The sequence below is a fragment of the Notolabrus celidotus genome, chromosome 5, assembly GCF_009762535.1.
Source record: "Notolabrus celidotus isolate fNotCel1 chromosome 5, fNotCel1.pri, whole genome shotgun sequence".
NCBI classification, from domain to species: Eukaryota; Metazoa; Chordata; class Actinopteri; order Labriformes; family Labridae; genus Notolabrus; species Notolabrus celidotus.
The window spans coordinates 14,473,633-14,499,745 of record NC_048276.1 but is presented as its reverse complement, the minus strand read 5'-3'; the positions used below and the strand labels follow the sequence as shown (position 1 = coordinate 14,499,745).

The following is a 26,113-nucleotide window of genomic DNA, read 5'->3' as shown; positions in this document are numbered from 1 at the left end:
GTGTCACCGGGTGGTGAGGTCACTTACAGGCTACATTACAGATCAATTCTCTTCCCCCCTCGGGTCTCTGCTGGAAGTCAGGCAGTTCAACAGGGACACAACAATACACAACCATATACACACTCATGTACATGTATGTCATTCACACTCACTCTGTATGGAGGTTAATTGGGAACACATGGAAAAATATACTTGAGTATTTTAATTTATTGTATAAGCATGTTAAATGAGCTTGGCTAAGCTAATTAGTTTACAAAGTGACTTTCGTTTAATGATGATGAATTGAGCCACATTTACTCCCCATTGGTTTTGAAGACTATCTAATGGATTTGCAACTAACTAATAATAAACATACAGCTCTGGAAAAAAAAAGGAAGAGGTCACTCCAAAAGTTCGCTTGAATCAGCATCTTTACTGCAAATCTATTCCAGTGTCTGTAGAATTTAAACCAAACTCTGCTTCATGAGGTATTGATGTGGTGATCAACTGACATGACAAAAGAAAAGGTCGCTTTACAAGCTTATGAACTTCTCAGAGATGTTTACACTGATCAGCCATAAAGTCATAACCATTGATAGGTGAAATTAATATCACTTATTATCTTGTAACAATGGCCCCTGTCAGTAGATGGGATATGTTAGACAGTGGGTTAATGGTTGGAAGCATAGTCTTTACAAAATATGGACGTAGGATCCGCGACGTCACCCATCTGTTTCTGAAGCGCTGTTTTGAGGCCAATCGTCGGCGGCAGCCATATTGCTGCTGTTGAGCCAGTGTGACGTAAAGAGGCGGGCTTTGTGCCTCCTAGCCAACAGCTACAGTGTTCCCGCTTGTCAATCAAGTCAGCTGTGCCTCTAATTGGAAGACTCGTAATCTTAATATCTTCAAAATTGCTATCCAGACTACATTCGTCTTTTGTACCAGGCTGTAAACGTGTTTATTTCTGCTGGAAAGATCGTCTTTTTTGAATTAGTTTTTATGTGGTTTCTGGAGCCAGCCTCAAGCGGATCCTCGATGCAGTTTTTAACACTTCCACATTGGACTCATATTTTTAGACTGGAGGGTTGCCGCTTGGTTGGAAGCAGGAAAAATAGGCGAGGGTAAGGAGGATGCATCTCCAAAACGGCAACTCTTGTTGGGTGTTCCAAGGATGTGGCCCAAGGAAGGAAAACTGGTGAACCTGTGACCTAGTCATGGACGGCCAAAGCTCTGTGATGTGGATGAGGAGCTAATGCTGGACGATTTAACCGAAGAGCAACTGGGGCTCAAATTTCTAAAAAAGTTCAAGCTGGTCATGCTGAGCTCTATCCATTTCCGAAAGCGCCTACAATGGACATATAGCATCACAACTGGACCATGGAGCAAGGGAAAAACATGGCCTAAAGGGACACATCTGTGTTGATTTAGTCTTCAAATTCCCCAGACCCCAATCCAATTGTATCTATGGGACAGGCCCACCTTGCAACTTCCAGGACTTAAAGGATCTGCATCCAGCACACCTTCAGAGCTTCAGTGGAGTCCATGTCTTATCAGGTCAGGGCCGAAGAGGGGGTTCTACTCAATGTAAAGTAAGTGGTCATGATGTTATGGCTGATCAGTGTACAAAACAATGCTGAAAGTTCTGTTAGATAAATTAAATGTAGCTACCATTGAATAGTGTGAAACATATCATGGTTTAAGCAAATAACATTAGCCATTTTTTTGTGTTTATGTTTTGTTGTTTTGTGTACATGACTGTACAGGTGAAATTGTTTATACAATATATCTTTACTCTAATATGCGCGTCCTGCAGGTGTAGTAAGGCTACACATACACACACAGGTGCAGGGAGGAGAGAGGTGACAAAGGCAGCGGGACGTCATGGAGAGCAGTGGTGTGTTAGGACATGCAGTGTGTTTGTAAATCTGGGCTTGTACTCTTGGAACAGGAATACATTAATAGATACACTTGTCTGGGGCACCACAGACTCATGTAAACTCTCGTCTGACACACACGAACACGCACTTCGACAAAGTACAAATGTGCAAGCCTGCCCTCTACACACACAAAAGAACACAATAAAGCCATTTTCAGATTTTGCATGAAGCTGCCTGAATGTGGAGCTCTCATTAAACATTAACTCAGATACATTAAGGCTCCACTCTGCTTTCGCTGTGTGACGGCTGTCCCGTTGTTGTGTTTCGGGTGCAGCAGGACGTGTGTGACAGAGGAGGACAGGGAGCACGTGGCGTCCCCAGGGCTCATTGAACACAACCCCATCGACTTTCGCCCTCTGTCACTCCCCCCCCTTCTACCTCTCGACAAGTCTCACACAATCCCTCCCTCGCTCCCTCACCTCTCCCCCTCCTCTTCTGCTCCTGCCTCTGTCCCACATGGCACGCAGCGGGCCATGGGGGTTAGCAGAGGACATTAAAGACTAAATCATGCAGCTGAAGGTACAACACACATGCAAACATATGGCTATGGCAGTAGAACTAAACAATGAGGAGCCTCATGCAAGATTAACGATAGGGATGGCCAAAAAGCATGAAAGTTCTTTGCCTCCAACATCAAGTTTCTGTGCAGTTAAATAAGCCAAAACGTTTTCTTTTTTCTTTCTTTTACAGTTTCCCCCTCTTTCTCCTCTTCTTTACTTTCTCTGGATATATTTTTTGCCCCCATATATTTGCCCCACTCTGCTGAGAGCTGGGCAGGAGCAGATGGGGTGCTGGCAGCCATCTTTTACTCTGCTAGGTTGAGTAGGCACGTGGGTGGGTGTGTAAATTAGCACAAACAAGTATGTGTGTGTGTGTGATTGTGTGTGCGCGTGCATGAAAGGGGCACAATAGGCATAATTATCTCTGCTCGAGAGGCTCGGTTAGGGGGGGTGGCCGGCGTGGAGAGGCGGAGTTCAACAATGGCTCGACCACAGGCTTTGTGTGTACAGAGCAGAGGGCTGACAAGTGTCGCCTATTATTGACTATTTACACACTACTACTCACGCCCGCTCACGTGCACAGAACACAGGAACGTACACATGCTCTGCACGCGCGCTGCTGCCACTGCTCTCCTCCGCTGCCTTTTATCTTTTTGTGATACCATCAAACACACTAGTGCACACACACAAACACACACAAACATAGCTGCAGTGTGAGCATGTTTGTAGTGCATCAGTGTATCAGTGTCAATCAGCGTAAGAGGGAGAGATGGGAAAGCCCCTGCAAGCACATCACTCTGACACAAATCTGGCCACACTCTTGCCCTTCAAGCCTGGTTGTGTCAGGATACAAAAACTCTGAGTGAGTCAGATAAGTCTCTTCTCATTATGTGGCTTAAATGATTACTGCACTTCATTAAAACAGGATCTCTTCTATACATCCAGCTTTTGTCATCATTTATACGTTTTGGATTACAGTGTGCTCCCTGAAGTTATTACTCAGATCTGGGAGGAAAACAATTCTACTACTACAAAGTTTGGGAGAATAACCTAGTTTGATATTTCAGGCACGTTTCACTTTATAAGCACTTTAAGAATCACTGATTATTATTGAACTTTAATATTATTTCACTGAGAAAACCTGGTCACAACCAGCAGTTTAAAAGTTTATCAGTGATCTAAGACCTTTAACTTTAAGTAAGTTTAAGACATACATACAGTGATTATAGTATAGAGTTAAAAGGTTGTGGTGAAAGCCAGCCATATGAATTAGAGATCTTTTGACAAAGTCATATTTGCTGATGCCACAAAGTCTGTCACATTACAATAAAATCAATATACAAGATAATAACACAGCCCCATTAAAATGCCATCATGTCAACAAAAAACTAATATATAACTTGATTTTACTTCTAACAGACATTTTAATGAACAACAATTTATTGTGTTTAATATGGAGACAGGTTAGATATGTGACACTGGTTTTATTGGTTAGGGTATCTCAAGATGATGTTTTGGATTGTTATTTTCACTCACTATCACTGAAATTGAATCATTGAATCTGTTTGTATTAATGTACATTATTGCACCTGTGGTCACGGTATGCTCTTAAATTGCTAGAAATGCTTAACAATGATTTTATGCTAAACTAGAACAATGAAATCAAAGTACCAATATTGTTTTTCTCTCAACGACCTTCACGAAAACTTAAAATTATCTACCAACAGCCAGTAATCCTAAACTGTAAAAATATAATTGAACAGGGCAAACACAATTTCATACCATACCATACGTTAGTTATGATCCGATACGATACGATGCAATACGATACGATGCAATACTGTTTATTGAGATACTAATGCTTTACATTAGGATACTAGTCAGAGTGTAAAATTGACTTTTTACCTCATCTGCCATTGGCTAATGACCTCCAAAAATTTGCCAGCCAAAAATATTTTTCACCGGCCAAATAAAAAAATCATGCCTCATTTGATTTAAAATAATTACCATGCGTTTTTATTATGAAAATCCAACTTAAGCATCAATAAAAGAATACAGTTATGTACAGATAAAATTAGATTATTTCTATTTTATTAGGTTATACTTCATTTCAAGGTGACTGCTGCATCATCATGTATTAGAAATATTCAAAAGTGCAACCTTTTACATTGACTGAGCGAGCCAAATGTCTGTCTCACAGCTTTAACAGGGACGTTCCATTTAACCTGCAGGAAAAGAGAAAAGAATACAAAATTGGATTGAGTCTAAATGACATGAACTCCGTTTAGCTATCTGTTCCTCTTCTTGATCGTCTCCTGCCTCTTTGTTTATTCCTTTTGTTTGTGGTGGCTTTACGCCGGGAATGTGTTGCCACATCTTCCTCGAAACGCTCTTCCCTGCTTCTTCAAGCGAAGGGAATGAATAGAACTCCAGTAGCTGACGTCAAGCCGTTCCTGACGAACCAAATCACGACACAAGTACAGCGCGCCACAAGGGTCAAAATTGCCTGACAGTCGGGAGGAATGGACGAAAGTATGAAAACAAAACCTCACATGCAATACAAAATTTTCCATCGGCCACTGGCGGGTGTGTGTTTTTGTTTTACAAACAAATTTTTACCCGCCATTTGCGCTTAGCGGGTGTTCATTTTACGCCCTGTTTGTAGTTTAGAATGGTACAGTGGGGTATGACACGATACAATTCAGTTGGTACGAATGATTTAATAAGCTACTATGCTGTATGGTATGGTTGCATGGTGAGATATGATACAGTAGGATATGATACATAAGATAAAATATGATATGATTCAATACTACATGATTAGAGGTGTGAAAAATATCAATAGAGCAATATATCACGATACTTTGACCTCTGATATAATATCGATATTTTAACTTTTAATATTGATTTTTTGTAAAAAAATTTAAATTAATGTTTTAGCCAAGTTGGAACTAAAATACGACTTCAGTATTTCAAAAACAATAAAGTGGAAAAATTGTATTCAATCAAATAGTTTTGACTTAATTTGTCCTTTTGATTTTGAGTAATATTGTGTGATTTACATATACACCATCTGTATTATTTTCTTAGTTAACTGTGTAAATTGTCGCAATATATCACAATATTGTGATATCGTGATATATGGTAATACCATAGTATCGTGACCCAAGTATCGTATCATGAGGTTCTTGGCAATACTCACCCCTATACATGATACACTTTATTGTTTCCTTTGGCCCTCTGTAATGGGCCTTTAGTGCTACACACTTTTTTAGATGTTGTATAGTAGTATCAATTTAGTTGTTGTATAGTAGTATCAATCAATAAAAACAAACAATAACTGTCATTGCTCAGATTTTTAGCTTCAGTATATTTTACCCGGCGAGAATAATCAAATCATTTCCAGTACTCGGCTCTGTGAAGGATAGGTGTTAATCTGCACTTGTAACAACATCCAGAGTCAATCAGGGAAAAGGGAAAGCAGGAAGGCTCGTGTCAAGGCTTAGTGTTTAAGAGTTGGAGATTTTATGTGGCCTGGATTGGGTTAAGAAATAGGATTTGAGTAAAGAGGTTTTACCCCTTTCCTCCCGCTTTCTTTGACTCTTTTGTTTAGGCTAGCAAAGAGGGATTAGTGCATGAGATTACAGCAGGCTTTACTAAGAAATAGTATTTAAGGAAATGCTTATTTACTGCAGCTCGCAGTGATGGCAAGAAGTTTGCCTCTGAATTTCCCCTGTTGTTCCCTCATTGTGGACAGCAGGTTTCTTTTTTTCTATAATCCTGTCAGGAATTGTCTTGTTTTTCTTCCATATTGTTGTTACAATTTTCAGCTGATTTCATGGGGTTATAACAAACTGTCAACAAAGAAAAATATAGACAACTTTAAGAAAGTTAAGATTTAATGACATTATGATGATAAGACGTTTTGATGGGGAAATTAAACTAAGAGACTGAAACACTGATAATTCAGCTGTTGTCAATTAAGCCTGAAATAGATTTTATTTGGTATAGAGTGATGGATTTCAGTGCGTCTGTGAATGCATGCACCGTGAGGAGACATGATCGGGGATCAAATGGGATCCCTGGTGGTCATCCAAGAGCCATGTTCCTACATGACCTCTCAATCAGACCTATTGATCTGCTGCACTATTAGCTGTCCAAACACACATTAAGGCCAGATCAACATGGCAGGCTGAGATTGACTGCAGCGGGCGGGAAGGTGAGGGGAGGTGAACGCATCAGAAAGCTGCTCTGAGGTTAATGCGATGGAAAATTCTGAGAGAAAGGAAGGCTGTGCTGTTGTTTGTGGATTAGTATGTACATAGTAAATGTCATGTGTAAGCAAGTCAATAATTAAGTGTGGTTACAGCATGTGAGTTGTTTGCTCTCTGTTTCTCTGTACAAGACAAACCTGTTAAGACTTCAGTCAACAGTTCAGCACATTGTACACAAGGACAAACCAATTAGTGTCACCGATGTCTCATAGGATGAAGAAAATCCAGACATAAAGGGTCAGTCTGACAATTTTACTTTAAGTTTTTTTTTTTGTGGTTGCAACCAGTTGCAGCAGATGGTTGCCTACCAATGTCTGGTTTTGCTTGAGGTTAAAATATACTTTTCTCTTCCACTGTTGCCAAAGTGTTGTTCCAAGAGGACTTAAACTTGCTCTTTGTAGGGCATCTTAAGGTTAACTTTGGTTATGATTGTGTTCCATACAAATATAAAGTTGATTCATTGAAATTGATAAATGATTGCACATGCATGTTTAGTAAGACGTGTCATGAATTATATCTAGTTTCATATAATGCATTATACACACTTTGGTTCTAAAGGGAGATGCTGCATGTTTAGAGGGTCGGCGTTGCTTGAACCTATCTAACAATCATTTACATCACCGATGAATCTGCCTTGTAGCGACTGATTGTATGATCACTACAGTGTCAAAAAGTAGTGCAAATGCCTGATATTTGTAGATGGCTTTGTTTCTGCACCCAAGTAACTTTACAGTGCTTTAGCGGTTAACTCGAAGTCTCCCGTTTTGGGTTGATCAGATATCATATTTAAGTGAACGTGCAGAGTCAAAACACCCACAAACATATAATCTATAGTCCATAGCTTACCCAACCAATCCTAGAACAGGTCAAACATGCAAACTACGCACAGATATGTGTGATGTGTTCTGCAGAGATCGTTTGTGAGGTGAAAACAAACATCTTTATTGTCACTTACATAGTGGACGACAGATGCTGTATCGATATTTAAATAACAGGCTGGCTGATGCCAATATCATGTTGAGTTTGTCCCATAGACTGTATAAATAATGGACGTAGTATCCGTTACGTTATCCATCTGTTCCTGAGTGCTATTTCGAAACCAATCGGCGGTGGCGGTGGCCATATTGGAAATGCGGAACTCAACCAGGCATGGTGTGACGTACAGAGGCGGAGTTTGAGCCTCTTAGCCAACAGCTAAGTCTTCCTGACCGGGAGTCAAGTCAGTCATGTCCGTATTTGGGCAAAAACTCGTAATCTTAATATCTTCTGAACCGTTGCGTTAGAAAAAAATTCACCCCCGTACAGTGTGTGCCGATAGAGAAATTAGCTACGTAGAGCCAAGCTGTTTTTTTAACCAGGCTGTAAACATGTTTATTAATGCTGCAAAGATAGTCTTTTTTGAATTGGGGTCTATGTGGTTTCCGGTGTTTCTGCAGCCAGCCTCAAGCAGATTCTCGATGAATTGCAGTTTATAACACTTCCACATGGGCTTCATCGTTTAAGACCAGAAGTTGCCGCTTGAATGGGACATTGAGATAGTCTATCTTCTTGTAGAAAAGCTTTCCCCACTGCTACACTTCACCCTTAGAATGTTCATATTCACATGATGTCTATAAATTGCAACAAAGACAAGTTGTATTCACAACTCCATCCTTGGTAAGTCACTGTTATTTACTCTTTTATTGTGACCGGGATGAGTGTTCAGGTTAAATCATATTTAATATGACTTTGTGGTGTTTGATTCTTTGATTCTGACTTCTGTGACAAACTTTCTGTTTGTCTTCGCTGATTTTGTCCTGCACGTGTCATTAGAGTTTCCTGTCAAAAAAAAAATCTCCTCTCCTCTCCTTTAACAGTCAGATTTATCTCTTGTTGAGAGTCTTTTGCCATAAAAAGTGAAAAAGGCTGCATCAGCAGCAAACAGTGAATCACTTGGTGTGACACCTTCTCCTGCTGCCAGTGGTTTCAAACATTAGAGATAACTGTACAGAACCAGTCACTGTTCTTGTTGATGTTCTGTATGCTCTTCTCGGTCATAAAGAGACATTCATATTAATTTGAGTCTGTTTCATAACCAGTTAAAATCTCCTCACAGAGTCTTAAATTAATGTGAAGTGTTGTTCGGGATGTCGACTATCCTTCTTGGTAAGCAGTCTAAATGTACATACATGCATGTCTGGGTCTCCTTCTCCCTCTCTCTCTCTCTCTCTCTCTCTCTCTCTCTCTCTCTCTCTCTCTCCCTCTCTTCATACTGGGCAGTGACACTCCTCTGCCACCAGCGCTCTAATAGGGAGGGACCGGGCAGCTCACTCAGTGCTGCTAATGCAGCTCACTGCCCCGGGCCATGGGCTAAGCTGGAGTACACTGCAACACACACACACACAGCACACACAACACACCCATATGATGGCAGACACGCTCCATACATCCAGCTCAGTCTCTTATCTGCTGTAGAATCAAAACAACCCGGCGAGGCGGCTGAATGTTTACTTCCACTGAGTGACATTTATTTTGAAAGGACAGAGTTTCCTCTGTCTTTGTAGTGCTCATGGGATCATCAGTTCAGTGAGAGTTCTGTGAGGGTAGGTGTTTGGACCACGGTGGCATACTTCTGTACGGTACCGAGCATTGGGCTGTGTGTGTGTATATATGTGTGTCTATGTGGTTTCTCTCTCCTGGGACTCTCATTATCACTGCTGTCCCAGATGTCACCAAGCACATGAAACACACGTCATGAATAATGGAGTCCTATTTCTACATCTCTCCCCATTTCTCTCGCCTATCCTCCCACCCTCTTCCTCTCTATCCCTTGTTCCCTCTGATGCCTCTACTGATGCTTAATCTCCTGCGCGCTGCCTCGTTCTGAGATGGTCCATTTAGCTTTACGCGGCATCGTCGGCCTGTCTGGTTAGGGTGGGTTTATGGGGGGGAACATGGCGTCTCTGCACCACTGCGTTGAGTTATATCTACGCAGATGACAACGTCTTTTTTACATAAGATCTGTTTTATTGCTGTGCCCTGACTGCCCATTCAGCCCCCTGTCTGTCTGCTCTGTCTCATCCCTCTTACCCTGAATCTCCACCTTTTGTTTGTTTGCTCCTCACCTACGTGCCCCTCAACTTTTTCAACATCCGCTGCGCTCACGTTTGAGTGGCTGTACAACACAAGGGTCAGGGCGGGGAGAAAACATGATTGAAGGATGAGGTAAGCAGTCAGAATTGGTTAGGAGAGAGTGCAGCAGTTAGGATTAGACAGCCAAGCGTGGCTTTTTAATGAAAACATGACAGAGCTGCGGCTCCTCCGACGTCTTGCATCCCGTCCCCCTTCCTTTGAGAAAAAAAAAAGAGCAAGGAGGGGGAAAGAAAAGGAGAATCGAACGCTGAGATTCAGATATTGCTCATGCAGCGTTTGCCTTAACTGGCAGCGTGACTCGCGCTTCGTCTGAACAGTTTGCTCGTGTTAACAAAGTCTCTTTTATGGAGGAGATGCAGCGGGGTGGGCCTGCGTTACACAATTAGTTGTTGCACATGAGTTGTGCCAATAAAACCTGCTTTGAATATGAATTGAAAGGAGTTAAGAGGGCGCCATTCATGGATGTTAAGTAAGAGTGCAGGGGAATAAAAGCCAGGAAAGTGTATATATTTAATTGGCTGACACCTGCTTCTACTTGGGCTTTTAATGTACACAGCAGAGAGAGAGAGAGAGAGAGAGAGAGAGAGAGGGGAGGGAGGGTTGGTGGGAGGAGGGGGCTCTTGCTTTGAATGCAGATGCAACACCCCCTTTTTTTGCATGAAGGAGGGAAGAACACAGACATCCACTGTTTTATCCTCCACACTTTACCCTCCATCTCCTCCTCTCTGTTTCGACTCCTTTGTTACTCCTCTTTTTCTCCACTCATTCCTCCCTAAATCTACCCATTTAGTCCAACAGTGCCGCGGATTTTCTGCTTTAACAAATTCCTCTGCTGCAAAACTGGACGGCTGCCAATCACTGACTCCTTTGTGCTAATTTTATAACGTAGAGTATAATTTTTTATTCCAGCAGGGGAATATTTTTTTGGCCTATTTTAAGCCCCAGTAGGTGTGTTTTTATTCTGTGTGAGTGTTTATGTGTGTGTGTGTGTGTGTGTGTGTGTGTGTGTGTGTGTGTGTGTGTGTGTGTGTGTGTGTGTGTGTGTGTGTGTGTGTGTGTGTGTGTGTGTGTGTGCCTTGCATGTCTGTATTTGTGAGCACCAAGCATATTCCAGCACTGCAGAGAATATCTCCGGAATATGCTGCTTTTTTTTTCTTTCTTCTTCTTTCTGTGACAGTCACAAGTCTTTGATCCGCTCCCTCCTCCTCCTTCTCTCTCTCTCTCTCTCTCTCTCTCTCTCTCTCTCTCTCTCTCTCTCTCTCTCTCTCACTCTCTCTCTCTTCACACCTTCTTTCATATTCTTCCCCGCAACTTGTCGTTGAGAGCATGGTATGAGGCAAAGATAGAGAATGCCATCTTTTCCATTGTCAAATTTTCCCTTTTTTTACTCCCGACTTTCAAGGGATTATAATTTAGGGAATTACATCAATTTACTAAACTTTGACATCAGTCTAACTCTTACCTGTTTCTCTCTGTGTGTGGTAGACATTTTTTTGTCAGTCATCAGGCTTCAAAACTCTTCACAGCAGAAAATGTATACATGATACATGTATTTTAGAATCATTAAATTCAGGGATGTATGATGAGATTTTTTTAGATTTATAATTCAATTCTAACTGAAAAAGAAATCAACATCATTAACATAAAAATCAAAGAACAGCTCTTACTCTTGTTTTTATTTTCATTATTTATCTGCAAACCGGAGCACTTCTGTCCATGCAACAGTGTTATTCCACATTGAAGTCTTTAACCAGCCACCTGGCCATCACTAAACACCCTCCCTGGGCTAACATCAGAAGTCTGTTGATGTCAATCAGACTGTAAAAGTGCGTAAGGGTCACATCATACAGGTCAGGTTGGGATATGGCTGCAAAGTAGCTGCAAATTAGGATATTGTTCCAAATACGCCATTAGCTGCTTAAATCCTTGGTCTTTGTGTTTCATTGTGCGCTTTAAATTCAGTGATTTAGTCATTCATTGCTTTGGCTTTGGCTTTTCTCTGCTGATCTTTCTGAAGTTCTTAAATACCTCTTGAGTCGACACAATGGTACTCCCCGTTTTATTGGTGCTAATGCAAACTGCGGCAACTCGAAGTCGCCGGTGGCCTAGCAGTCTAAGCACCCCATATACAGAGGCTATAGTCCTTGTCACAGAGGTCGCCGGTTCGATTCCAGCCTCGACCAATTACTGCATGTCCTCCCCCTCTCTCTGCTCCCCACATTTCCTGTCTCTCTTCACCTGTACTATCCATAAAGGCAAAAATGCCCAAAAAATATAACTTTAAACTGAGGCAACTGCTGCTTTGTATTCCTTCGTATTCATACATATTTGTTGCGATGACGACTTTTCAGGTGACTTGGAAGATTTGTTGTGTTAAAACTTGAGGCCAACATTTTTCCTCCAAAGAATTCTTCCAGCACATGATGTGCACATAAGCTGTACATGGAATGGACGATATCACTTATTTTCGGCCTATAGTGAACTTTGAAGCCAAAAGATCATCTCCATGGGCGATGGCACATTGCGCTGGTGCAACCAAGGCATGACACTTGTGGCATTAAAAAGTTCAATGACTCTTATGTTGGAGTTTTCCTCGTTGTTCCTCCTCTACTCATCCATTACAGAGTGCTACGGGAGACCGCATTTGTCTGCAGAGGTGTCAGTCATGATGTCACATCTGCTCTTTTTAAAATTAAATAACTAATTAAAACTCAACTTTTACAATAAATGTGCACTTGGACATGAATCAGCATGATAATAACTAACTATGATGACAGAAACCAAGTTTGAGGAAACATTCTTTGATGTGTATTGTAATTTTACACATGCCTCTTTTCACATTAGTTAACATTATGGAGGCCAGGTTTATGATCTAAACTGTCAGTCAGCAGAGGGAGCTCTAAATATTTTGACTTCAATACAAAAGAACACATGTGGCATCAACTTTAATATACAGTCTATGACTGTGTTAGTCGCTTCTGCTGAGAAATATCCACATTCCACACCGATGATACTACTTTTACTCTGGTCAGCGTGTTGTGGCTGCTGTTGTTCTTCTCTGTACGTTATGGTGGATCACATACATGAATTAAATATTATTATTAACAGATAAATTATATACAAAGCAATGAGCTTTTGATGAAAGCAACGTGCTGGTTCTATGAACAAAAGCACAGTTGAAGAAAAACATTTTGTTTCATATTTACACTTACACTATATTCAAAATTCAGCAAAGCATGTCTCAACAGAGGCAGATATATTGTGTGTCTCTGTGTAGAACATTAGTTGGTGTGTATTATTTCACCCTAACAGCCTCAGGTATTGTTTCAGTATTCCAGCTCAAGTTTCTACATTGTTAAAACTCAGAAATGGACAAAGTGCGGTTGTAAAATTGCCAATTTCAAAGAGCTTTTGAGTCACTTTTCTTATTCCACTTAAAGCCACATCTCTGTGATGGCTAAACACATAGTGCTGTGGGCTTTCACCAGAAGATTTCTATACTGCTGTCAGTTTGTGGAGGAGTGAAACCTCTGACCCTCCACTGCTTTGACACATTTTCTTCTTGCACTGCCTTACCCTCCTCATAATGAGCAGGGAAAACACACTAACCTTGATTTAACTGTGAGAGCCCTTCAAGACGAGGAACCACTGCCTTTGACCATCAACTGTGTTGAGTAAGACGAAGACCCCAGGGATCAGAGTGGAGCGATCTGCTGGGAAGGAAACAGGGATGTGAGTTCGATAGCTCATTAGCCTTTTCCAAACTGGTTAGATAAGGGGTCCATACAGGAAGCTCCCAAAGGACAACAGTGTTTTTACATAGAGTGGTGGTCATACAGTCACTTTGTATTTATATCTCTATTTAGGTTTGCTTTGAACACAGGGGCAGCTGTTTTCTGAACATTTTAGCAACATAGATTAAAGAATAATTCCTTTAACAGATGAAAAAGGTTGTCCCCTAAAATAGCCAATGTTAGACAGAGTGGGAATTTGCCCTTTTAAGGCAAATGGGTCAGTTTGGTTTCAGCTAAATCAGTTTCCTGTTGATGGTAGAAGAGTCCAACTGGGTTTTCAAAACTGCATAAATGACTGCCAATGAACAAGCCCGAGTATTTTTAGAAATGCTTTTTTTCTGTGAGTAAGGGACACTCACAGCAAACAACAACACACACTCTCAAAAGTCATTTTAATCATTCTTATTTTGAGGTTCAGAAGTGGACTAATGCAAGATCAAGTCCCATGATGAGTGAAACCCTGAAGAAAGTGTGATCTCTTTGAGGTTTTTCTACAATATTTGTGATTGGATGCAAAACCCATGTGCATCTGAGAAGCTATTTTTAGCCTCTTAAAAGTGATGCTATTTTTTGCCCGTTCCTCTCGCTGACCTCTCCCACCAACTCACCATACAGGTTTTTTTGCAGTCGCACATCACAGAGGGTTCCACCGTTTCGTCCTCGATGATTGTAAACATGTGGTGCTTTAATTATTGCTGAAAGTACTCTGAAATAGTAGCGGGATGGCGGCGAGAAGACCCTAGCAACAGGGAAAGGATGAGGAAAGCGTGAGAGAGGGTAGGGGAGGGGGAAAGATGCAGAACATCAATAAATAATGGCCCCACTGAGGAGGTGGAAATATGGGCCTCGTTATCTTTGCGCCGACGCCTTCATTTGCATGTGAGAAAATGAGGCTGCTACCAACTCGTGCGCGCACACATACACACACACCTTACTAGATGCTGGACCCAAACGGGCTACAGTATGTATCCTATTTATAGACGCTGTCATGCTTTTATTTTTTTCCTATTCTCTCTTGCACATTTATGCTTTTATTATTTTCCTTTTTCTTTCCCACTCTTTGAAACAGTCAGAGCAGCAGGTCGAGCCTGCGAGGCCGTGGGCATTTTGTGGGATTTAGAAAATAAAGGTGAATGCAAATCTTTATTATAGAAGAGGGGTTTGATAAGGACACACAGCACAATGTTCTTTTATTGCATTACATACACACATTACAAGGAAAGGATATAGTTGACGTACATATACACACTCGGCTGCTGGGAAGTCACAACATTTGGATTTTAAACAGCCTTTATTCACTTACTTTATTCTTTCAGCTGGTCAAATCAGCTTCAAATAGTAAATGTGGGACCTAAAGCAGAATGGTTGATACATGAAGAACTAAATAGTCTATGCTTTGTTTTTGTGCATGCACTGATATAAAAATAATAAAAGCATTAAACTGGTGAAATAACCTCATAAATTCAAAAACCTTCAACTATAATAAAAGTAAGAAATTAGAGAAGAGGAATGGGAGGGCTGTAAGTGACATATTCATGTTTCTTTAATAGGAAAAAAGTGATCAAATAAAATGTGTCTATAAATTTTCACTGATTGAATATTTAAGATTTTTACACATGTGACTTTTTTTTTTGTCCCTCCTCAAACATACTCATTTTCCTGATCCAGCCTCCAACAGAAAGGGTTACTGTAGTTCCCCCTCAGGACTCCATCTGCATCAGAGATACATGAACAGCTTTGCACAATCTTTCCATGAATGGGTCTCATTGAGACTCTGACCAAACTCATAGAACACCCAACAATGTTGGCATCCTCTAGGCAACGCAGCCGCTTTCAAAAAGCTTCTTTCTGGGTGAAGGAACTCTGTAAAGAACCATTTATAGTTGATGATGAACACTTTAACCTCTAAATGGTTCCTTCAGAGCTTTTTGCAAGAAGTGAGTGCTGCTATTTTTACTTCTTGCTCCTTTTGGTTTCTTGGTTCAGGATGTTTTAGAGATTGAGAACCAGGTTAGAAACATTGGTCAACTTACCAGAAGAAGTTGCAGGTTTTTTTCTTCTCTCTGTGTATATTTGCACATCTGATGGCACAGCTGATCAGTGCTGAATTCATTTCAGATTCAAGAGTTGTATGCTTTCATTGAACACTAAAACCTGCATGTTTGAGACATTCCTAGACTTTTAATAATTGAGTTGTAAACTACAGATTTAGACTATGTAGTTATTGGCAAATAAAATTATCGTAAGGTTATTTTAGACACCGTTCCAGTATCATGTGAATACAGCACAAATGGGACAGAATTATGCAACACTAACAATCAACTACAGCCGCTCACAGCTCAGAATTCCTGCAAGCATGCATGTGTGCATGTTTTGCTGCAGCTGTGTATGTGTCCATGTCTTTGTGTGTGAAATGCACATTGGCTCTGTTTCTCGTTATCAAGTCAAGTCAGCATGAATAAAAGCTGAGGGAGCGCAGTGATTTAGTAATTAATATTTTACTCTGTCTGTCGCTCTGCTTAGAGACTGAGAACGCGCGGCTGAGAAACAGAGAGAGAGAGACGATGAGAGGGTTCACACAAAGAAATGAAGACAGCCATGTGTAGATCGACTGATTCCATGTACAAGTCACTCAGCCAATGAGGGCAGATAGTCAGGGAAATAATGTGGTGTGCGTTGTGTAATCAGTGTTGTTTCAGAGGCATCGCTGCAGAAGGGATGAATTCCGTCCCCTGCTGCAGAAAGAAAGTGTGGCTTTGACACATCCAGCTGACTCTCTCTCCCAACCTCTCTCTTTCTCTCGCTCGCTCTCTCCCCCCTGCCTATGTCAGAGTGTTGTGACAGGCGAGTTGTCGGTGTTGTGGGAGTAGCAGCCTTAAAGTGCTCATTATCCTGTAAGGCTTCATTCTGGGGGGCAAACAAAGGCTGCTGTGAAATTGCAGCCTGTGCCTTCTCTCGGGTCATGCAGTATATTCCATGCAAACACATGCACAGTCCATAACTGCTACCTTTAGTGTTCCTGCTCATGACCCTGACAAACACAGAGATTGTAGATAAAATATTGACGCTGACAAACACAAAGGTGTACCTGAATGCAGCTAATTCAGCTGTAGCTTCGATGCTGAAAGACTTGATGCTGATAACTGTTTGTTTTTAAAATAAAACTGTCCTCAATGTATAAAGACTCAACTATGCTGTCGCGTATTTTGAGAGCACGTGTCATGAATTTTTTGAGACATCGTGGGGTAAGGAAATTATTCTATTTTCATAAGAAGGGGAGTTTTATTTGAAAGACGCGATATGAAAAGGCCAAATTTTAGATCAACTTGAGTTACTTTTTTGACTCGAATTAGCAATGAAGCCTCCCTCTATCCAAAACCTCATGATTTGATTTGATTTGATTTGATGTCTTTGTTTCGAACATGTAAAAGTAAAAAAAAAAAAAAAAAGAAGCATACAAGTAGAAAAGAAGAAGTAGTTATTGTGTTCATACATGTATTCCTGTACAGATGGTGGCAACAAATCTCCTTATTAAGGACAAATAAAGATCTATCTATCTATCTATAGAAACATACAAGAAAAAAAAAGAAATAGTTACACAAAGCAAACAAAATCAATATTAGCAAGCAGTGAAAAATTTTACTTTACATGTGCGAAAAGGAGTAGGAAGAAGTTAAAACTAATCTTATCCTACACCTTCATTCACTATTATATCTGGCATTATACTAGTGCAATCCCACATGTCAAATCTTCATATTTACACCGACAATCAAAAGTAAACCCCTCGTGATTATCAACACTTGTCTTCCTCCTTGTACCTCATGAGAATCCTTTCTTTATACCTCTTCTTGAACTGGATTATGTTCTGACATTGCTCTAGCTCCATATTGAGACTGTTCCACAGTTTTACACCACAGATTGAAATACAAAAACTTCTCCTTGTGGTCCGAACACTCACCATCTTTAATCTTAACTTGAGATGGCGAATGATGATAATGCCATTCGCAGGTTTCTTTAATTCTAACTCAGCTCCAACATCCAGCAAAAGTCAGAGTTTTTTCTCTTCCTTCTATCTTCACTCAATGGCACCATGAAAACTTGTGGTTATTAACCCACCAGCTGTTTTCTGAGTCACCAAAAAAGTGTCAAGAAACCATCAATGATTTCATATCATTCACCTCATCAAGGGACACTTCACCTTTGCCTTTAGCTTCTGTTACCTCGCTCTAAAGGAAGAACATGTGGATGGCGTCATGATGATGGTGCATAAGAGTTTTACATTGTGTGTATACAGGCGGTTAATCTGTCTCTGCTTGGTCTTTGGGTGGTGAAAGTGACCGCTGTGTGTCCTCAAGGCCTTGAAAGAGTGCCAGTTTCAGAGGAAAAAAACTTCATCAGGCAGGTAGTGCCAACTGTTCAGGCAGCTGTTTGTTCTCAGCACAACATGTTTTTGCAATGAGCACAATGGATTTGTACCATAATGATCGTATTCTTGCAGTTTTTTTTTTTACTGTTTCTCTCTGTCTGTCATCAGTTTTCTTTCGGGGGAAATTAATGTAAGTCTTAATTGAATGTGTCCCCCACAGGTAACAGGTTCTCCTTGACCTCCTTCGGGGCTCTTTACATCTCTGATGTTCAGAAGGAGGATGCCCTCTCCACATACCGGTGCATCACCAAACACAAGTACAGCGGCGAGACACGCCAAAGCAATGGAGCCAGGCTCTCTGTAATGGGTGAGAAGCTTTGTTTTATCAGTTTGTGCATCTTACTCTGATATTTCTCTTTGCCTTGACCAAAAATAACCACGTCTCTGTCCTACAGACCCCAACGAGTCCTCCCCCACCATCCTGGACAGTTTCCAAGCAGGGGAGGTGCATGCAGGCCAGAGCATTGAGCTACCCTGCACTGCAGGAGGTTACCCCAGCCCCACCGTGCGCTGGCTGAAAGACGGTCGCCCTCTGCCCTCAGATGCCCGCTGGACACGGCGTTTGACGGGCTTGACCATCAGCGACTTGAGGCAGGAAGACAGCGGCAGCTATGCATGCGAGGTCACCAACAGTTTTGGCTCAAAGGAGGTGTCTGGACAGCTTCACGTTATAGGTGTGTGAGCGCAGATACACACACTTCTACACACACAACCTGACAGACTCCCACGTTGTCTTCTCAGTGAATCAGCCTGGCAGTCACACACATTCCGCAGCTCCTCTGCTTTTTGGTTTGAGGCACACATATAAGTCGCACCTCGAGTGTGTCTGTAACAAACATATGTGCGAGCTATGCAGTACGATGCCCCATCATATCAGGTCTCAAGCAGAGAGACAGGGCAATAATTCACTGAGACTGTATCCGTAACACAGCTGCCAGCAGCATTCACCATCACAGAGAGGGAGGGTGAGGAAGACGGAGATAAAGATGAGGGGTCACGGAGGGGACGATCAGACATCCAGACAGTGCTGGAATGACATTATCTGCTGTGTACTAACAAGATAATAAAAGAGGCGGAGATAAATGTACATTGTATTAGGTATACAAAGAAACAAAGAGCGGGTGGAGACGAGACAGAGGAGGAGAATAGAGAGGCGGTGGGCTTTGCCAGTGGGCACATCATGGCAGCACACTCTGTGACTCTGACAGGGTGAGGGGGGGGGGGCACAGAGATGCCCCCCAGCACACACCACCAGCTGCCTTATTGCTCACTGACATTTTGCACACACACATATGTACATACACACTGGCTCTTGCACACACACAAACACTGAGACACACATACACACACAAGTGGACAGAGATGTGAAGAGATATCTCCAGCTGCTTTTTTAATGAGTGCGTCGAACTGATTGAGTCACCATGGTTGATTTTGCTCCCTCTCTCTCCCTCGCTCTCCTCTGTCTTTCTTTCTAGCTCTATGAATGTAAATGCAGACTGTAGAAGTCTCATTTTAAATCCAGCTGAATGATTTTAGAGCTTCTGAGGAAATGCTAAATTACTAAAGAAGGCACTAAAAAAATTATATGTTAATAACTGAAATAATCATTCATGTGTTTTATGTTTCATATTCTGATAAAAGAGTAAAACCTGAATGTCAAACCAGCAAAGCATAAATAAATTAAATAATACTTTTTTTTCCCACATGGATGATCATTAACAGCTGAGTTATGAACCAAGATCAGCTGATGAACCCTTCACAAATACGTGAAACCTGTGTGTAAAATGTGGTTTAGCAACAACAATATAGTCCTTATTTTTAATAGTTTTACAGATCAAGCTATACATTTTTCACTATGACACATGAAAAACAGAATTTTATCTAAAAAAAAAGAAAAAGGAGCTCCAACAGAAAACATTCTCTTGTCTTTCAGATCCACTACGTGTGACGTTGTCCCCCAAGAATCTGAAAACTGGCATCAGCAGCACCCTGTTCTTCACCTGCACTGTTGAAGGCTCTCCAGAATACACCATCAGCTGGTACAGTAACACGGAGCCCATCGTCCCCGACCAGCACATCTCCATCCAGGGTCAACACAACGACACCCTGCAGATCACTGCAGCACAGAAGTTCCACTCCGGGGCATACCAGTGCTTTGCCTCCCGAAAGGGCTACACTGCTCAGGACTTTTCCATTATTCTGCTAGAGGGTATGTTGACAGACAGACAGGTAACTCAACATGAGGACATTCTGTTTTAAAAGAGAAGCAGCAGACATTTTATACCAACAATGTAACAGCAAAGTGACAGGAAACCAGGGTCCATGTCTCACTACTCTGTGTTTATATCTCAATTCTTCTCTATCTTCCTGGGTTTTCCTCTCAGATGGTACTCCTCGAATCGTGTCTTCCTTCAGCGAGCGGGTGGTGAACCCCGGTGAGCCTTTCTCCCTCATGTGTGCTGCCAAAGGAGCTCCGCCCCCCTCCATCACCTGGACACTGGACGATGAGCCCGTGGTGCGAGACTCCACCTACAAGACCAGCCAGTACACCCTGTCGGACGGCCTCACCGTGTCCCACGTCAACGTCAGCAGCCCGCTCATTCGAGATGGAGGAGTGTATCGTTGCGTCGCACGCAACTCGGCCGGTAGCGCCGAGTACCAAGCGCGCATAAACGTAAGAGGTGCCTGTCTGCTTTTCAATATAAATGCACTCTACACCCGACTCCATACAAATACACTGAGGGTTAGTATGAAGCAAAGATTAATATGCATTTCACATAGACTATTGTTACATCTATCTATCTATCTATCTATCTATCTATCTATCTATCTGTCTGTCTGTCTGTCTGTCTGTCTGTCTGTCTGTCTGTCTGTCTGTCTATCTGTCTGTCTGTCTGTCTGTCTATCTATCTATCTATCTATCTGAGGGGGGGTATAGTGAACTACATTCTCTTAGATTCACTGAACTTTGGATTAGACTAAAACCACCAAATATCCTCAATCAGATTAAAGTAAAGGGAGCCTAACTAACCTCCCTGTCCACCTGTCAACTTGCCCCAATCACTCTATCCCTCAACCTTTATCTCTTCACCTCCTGTCTCCGTGGCTGCTCCCTTACTCCGCCATGACCTCCCTCACCTCATCTGCCCCTCTCTTCTCCGACCTCTGTGTTTCTTCTCCGTCTCCTCCCTCCATCCCCTCCCTCTCTTCCCTGTGTCTCCAGGTCCACCTCGAATTAGACCCATGCGGGACATCACCGCAGTGGCGGGTAGGAACACCTACATAACGTGCCGCGTGATTGGCTACCCGTATTATTCCATCAAGTGGCTGAAGGACGGCATGCAGCTGCCTGATAATCATCGTCAAGTGCTGTTCGAGAACGGCACCCTGAGGCTGACTGACGTACAGAAGGGCGCGGATGAGGGCACCTACTTGTGTAGCGTCCTGATCCAGCCCCAGGTGTCAATCAACCAGACCGTCCATGTCACGGTCAAAGGTAAGATCACAGGCAGTACAACTCAGCTATGTTCTTGGGGAAACAACACCCAATCAATGATTCAAAATCCTGAAATAAGGCTGGAATAAAAAAAGAGTGACCCACCGGCTTGATCTGGTTGTACTTGAGATTCACTATTATCCTTGTGGGCCTTTTTTATTTGAACATTACTGTATTAAAAACGAGAAGTGTCTGAAACAGAAATGAGAAAACACTTTATAACCAGACAGTCTAGGAATAAGCAAAATATATATCTGGAGTACCTACTCACTGCCAACTGGAGACACTCATTTTCAAAGTTGTGCAGTACAGCTTTGCAGTAATCCATCATGACTGAGGTAGATGGTGTTTAGGACAGATTTATGTTTCAGCCTGCGTCTGTATTTTGTTGAGTCTGTGATTGGGGTAACGATGGTAGCAGGGCAGCTGCAGAGGTGTTTAAGGCTGTGTGCATGTGCCTGCGTGTGAGTGTGTCTCTGATTTAATTAGATGAATAATAATGAAGCCTAGATTAAATCCCCCAGATGTCTCAGCTGTAGTACCCCCACCCCAACCTCCATTGCTATGGCAACGGAATGACTTCCTCCTGCCAATTGGACTCTGACCAGAGCGGCTATTATGGGCTGCAGGAGATGGGGGCTGATGGTGGGGGGGGGGGACGAGAAGAGGGGGCCCACCGGCCAATGACCTTCTCTCTCCCTCAGCATTGCTCCAGATGGCCACTCTGCCACTCTTCCTCGTCTATCGCTGCCTTTATTCCACTGACTCTCTGCGCTCTTCCTCTCTCCCCCCCTCTCAGTGCCACCGCTCATCCAGCCCTTCGATATCCCCTCTACCTCAGTGGGGAAGCTCATGTACATTGCCTGTGTGGTGTCATCTGGGGACATGCCCATACGCATCACCTGGCACAAAGACGGCCAGCTCATCGTGCCAGGCTCGGCCTCTGGCGTGGCAATAGAGACCAAAGAGTTCATGAGCTCCCTGCAAATCTCCAAGGTGACACTGAAGCACAATGGAAACTACACCTGCATCGCTAGCAACGCGGCCGCCACCGTCAGCTGGGAGAGGCAGTTGATTGTGACTGGTGAGGGATTGAGCGGAAAAGAGAGTGGCATGATGATGAATATGGGTCAGATGAGATGTGATATCAAATGTGCTGAGGGAGCTCAGATCTGTTATTTTAGGAACATTTCCATTTTCTACCTTTCATTAGAAGACTTCTTTTTAGTCCCTCCATTTAGGTTAACTGCTTATTTTTGTTCCTCAGTGCCACCACGCTTTGTGGTGCAGCCCAACAATCAGGACTGTATCTATGGCAAAGCTGGAGTTCTCAACTGCTCTGTGGAGGGTTACCCGCCTCCAAAAGTCATGTGGAAACACGCCAAAGGTAAATCAACACTTTATCCTAAAATAATCTAAATAACTGAATCATGAGAAAGAGGATAATTCAAGACTCTAACATTGACTTTGTGTTGTGTCGTATGTGCAGGTGTAGGAAACCCACAACAGTACCACCCAGTCCCTCTCACAGGCCGTATCCAGATCATGTCAAACGGCTCTCTGCTCATCCGACATGTGCTTGAGGACGACCGGGGTTACTACCTCTGTCAGGCCTCCAACGGGGTGGGCTCAGACATCAGTAAAAGCATGATCCTCACTGTCAAGAGTAAGTGTCAATCATTCTTCCTTTAGCTTGAACACACTCCATCTCATGACCACATCTCCCGCATTGCACAAATAGGGTACCTTACACAGAGACCAGGCTTTTTCCAGGAGAATCTGCCCTGCTAAGATGCTCTTTTGCCCCGGGCTAGTGTGGCATTTACTGAAGCTCACAAAACCTCCACCCTGCACATCCTGAAATAGGGGTATCTTTGCTATTGATTGCAGTGTTCTGGCTGCTGATCCATGTGCTACTGAATGTTTGGTGGGGAAAAGGGCTGATGAATTAGTGATGAAAACAAAACCGCAGGAACCCACTCAATCAATAATCTATGTCTGGGGAAAGAAGGTGGAAAAGAATCAGAAGGAGGAGAAGAAGGCAGATAGGGAGGAGTATGAAGACCAGCAGGGCTTGAAGCGTGAAATGAGAATGGAGGACGAAGGGCAAAAATAGAGATGTCTATACATCTGTAATATATCCTCGTATTCCGATACCATATCCCTGTTCTCTTGTCTCATTACTCCATATAATGCTATTTGTCACACTGACACATGTCTGTTATTCCCCTCAGTTCCTGCCATGATAACCAGCCATCCAAACACCACCATGGCGAGGAAGGGCCAAACCAAGGAGCTGAACTGCACAGCACGAGGCGAGCAGCCTATCATCATCCGCTGGGAGAGAGGAGACACTGTCATCGACGCAGAGAGAAACCCCCGTTACTCAATCACCATCAACAAGAAGGGGGACGAAGTCATCTCCACCCTTAAGGTGAGCCACAGATTACAGGGCAGGGGAGAGAGTTAATAAAGATTGATGTGACTCTCATGTCAGTTATCTAAAAATGATAGCAGCCACTTAGCTGTGTCCTAATTCAGGGGCTGCGTTTGAAGACTGGTTGCGTCATAAGTAGCTCAACAAATACTGTCCCATTTCGTAGGCTCCTTCAAATGCAGCCGACAAATAAGTCCTACTTTTCACTGGCTGTGAAGGATCCATCCCACACTGGAAAAAATGCCCCTCCGAAAACAAGAAAAATAAAATTATTTCAAGGTACTTTTACCTTGAAATAAGCTAAAAAAAATCTGCCAATAGAACAAGTGGAAATTTGCTTGGTAAGATTTCTTAAAATAAGACGTAATATTTAGAAAACTGTGATCTTAAAATTAGCAGGGAAAACTTATTTTAAGCAATATTTTACCAGTATTTTAAAGCTTAGTGTCTCAGAATACGCCAGGTATGATAACAATTACTATTTTTGCACTCAAAAAAAGATTTTTGCACAAATACATTTCATGTCAACTACTTCATTTGAGATATATTCACCTTAATTTGAGTTGAATTATAGCGGCACTTATCTAGGTTTAAGACCATCTTTTACTTGAATAAGATTACAAAGTTTAATTTGAGCATTTTGAGATATAATGTCTTCTCATAGTTAGCTGGATATACTAATATTCAGTCATGTTGTTTTTTAGGATAAGCCTGCTATGCTCAACAGTAGGTGTTTCATTGTGTGCATGTAGTTTGAGGATGTAAATTTTTTTTATCTGATTTAGAAGAAACAGTGCCTGAAAACTGTAACCCATCCTTAAAAAAAACAACTTTTCTTTCTTTCTTTATTTTATCAATGGAGCTGTTTTATGATAGATTCTCCAATAAAAGGCATTTACTTAAATCAAGTTAAGTGTATGTCTTAAATCAAGATTATCCGTCTTCTACAAATAAGATCTCAGTTTGAAAAATGTATGAAATGTAAAATAAACCTTGTTTCTTCTAAATTACAACTCAAAACAAGATCATTTCAAGATTGTTGGACTTAACAAGATATTTAAGATGCATTTGCTTAAAACAAGTCCCTCTATCTTGCTCAAATGTTACTTGTTACATAAATGTATCTTAAATCAAGTGGGATAAGACATTTTGACTAGAAATTAGACAATTTCACTTGGTAAGATTTTGAGTTTTTGCAGTGATTCTTTGTATGCCAATTCAAATGAGATGGCAGACTCAAATGGCTGAGTAACACTGTTAAATATCTGTACATGGTTTCAACTCAATGGGATGGCGAGAAATAGAAATATTCAAAAAAGAAAGACGCATTAGCTGTATTAGCTAGTTAGCCAACAGGAACAGCGATATGTAATGCAAGGGTAACACTCTGAACACCTGGTTAATGTAAATAGGAAATCCTCTGTAAACCAGACCGTCCCATTTCAGCTTGGCCTGAGGGGTCTATACAGGCTGTGAAGGCTGAGCCCCCCAGAGGATGTCACCCCTGAATTGGGACACAGTTTAACCCCTCCAACAGCTAGCTTGACTACTTCTGAAGGGTGACAAAATCTGTTCCCCAGTGCCACTTTAAGTTACTTCAATAATATAAATGTCAATCCTATTTTCTGTAGTTATCTTAGAGATGGGTGTAGAGGATTTTCTGTGGTTCGGACTGAGCTGTTACAGCTGGCTTTATTTAAGGCCACAGCGTCATATTCACAGTGGACAGACGTCAGCGTGGTGCTGACATCAATGGCTCTTGTCGAGGAATGGAATGATTTAAGATGTTAAGATGTGAAATGTAGAAAAAAAGGTGGAACTGGACGGCTCTACACATTCAGGATGTGGAGCCACATTATTGGTTCAGCTGTACTATTGTAGGAGATTGAGATGCAGAATATTTTGTGACCTTTTTCTGTCTGTGTTGTTGTTCACAGCTGAACCCGGCTGAGCGGGGTGATTCTGTCTTCTTCTCCTGCCATGCCATCAACTCCTATGGAGAGGGACGAGGACTCATCCAGCTCACTGTGCAAGGTACTTCTTCCACACACTGCTCAAGTATCACAAGTTCCTTTGATTTACTGGAACTGGAACTGGAACACATGTTGTTGATCCAAAGCTCCAACTTCCTTTCTCTT

At 42.0% G+C, this 26,113-nt stretch overlaps 1 protein-coding gene across 4 annotated transcripts in view; it reads left to right on the top strand.

The window, feature by feature from the left end:
• The window catches only part of LOC117813428 (Down syndrome cell adhesion molecule-like protein 1 homolog), a 65,240-nt gene that overhangs the window by 21,641 nt on the left and 17,486 nt on the right, over positions 1-26,113 (top strand). For all 4 annotated transcript variants that reach the window (XM_034684630.1, XM_034684628.1, XM_034684629.1 and 1 more), the window contains exons 4-13: positions 18,203-18,349; positions 18,438-18,716; positions 19,976-20,251; positions 20,427-20,723; positions 21,266-21,538; positions 22,338-22,622; positions 22,806-22,925; positions 23,028-23,204; positions 23,773-23,972; positions 25,913-26,009. In XM_034684630.1, coding sequence (XP_034540521.1) covers positions 18,203-18,349; positions 18,438-18,716; positions 19,976-20,251; positions 20,427-20,723; positions 21,266-21,538; positions 22,338-22,622; positions 22,806-22,925; positions 23,028-23,204; positions 23,773-23,972; positions 25,913-26,009 — 2,151 coding nt within the window. The remainder of the gene's footprint in view (positions 1-18,202; positions 18,350-18,437; positions 18,717-19,975; positions 20,252-20,426; positions 20,724-21,265; positions 21,539-22,337; positions 22,623-22,805; positions 22,926-23,027; positions 23,205-23,772; positions 23,973-25,912; positions 26,010-26,113) is intronic.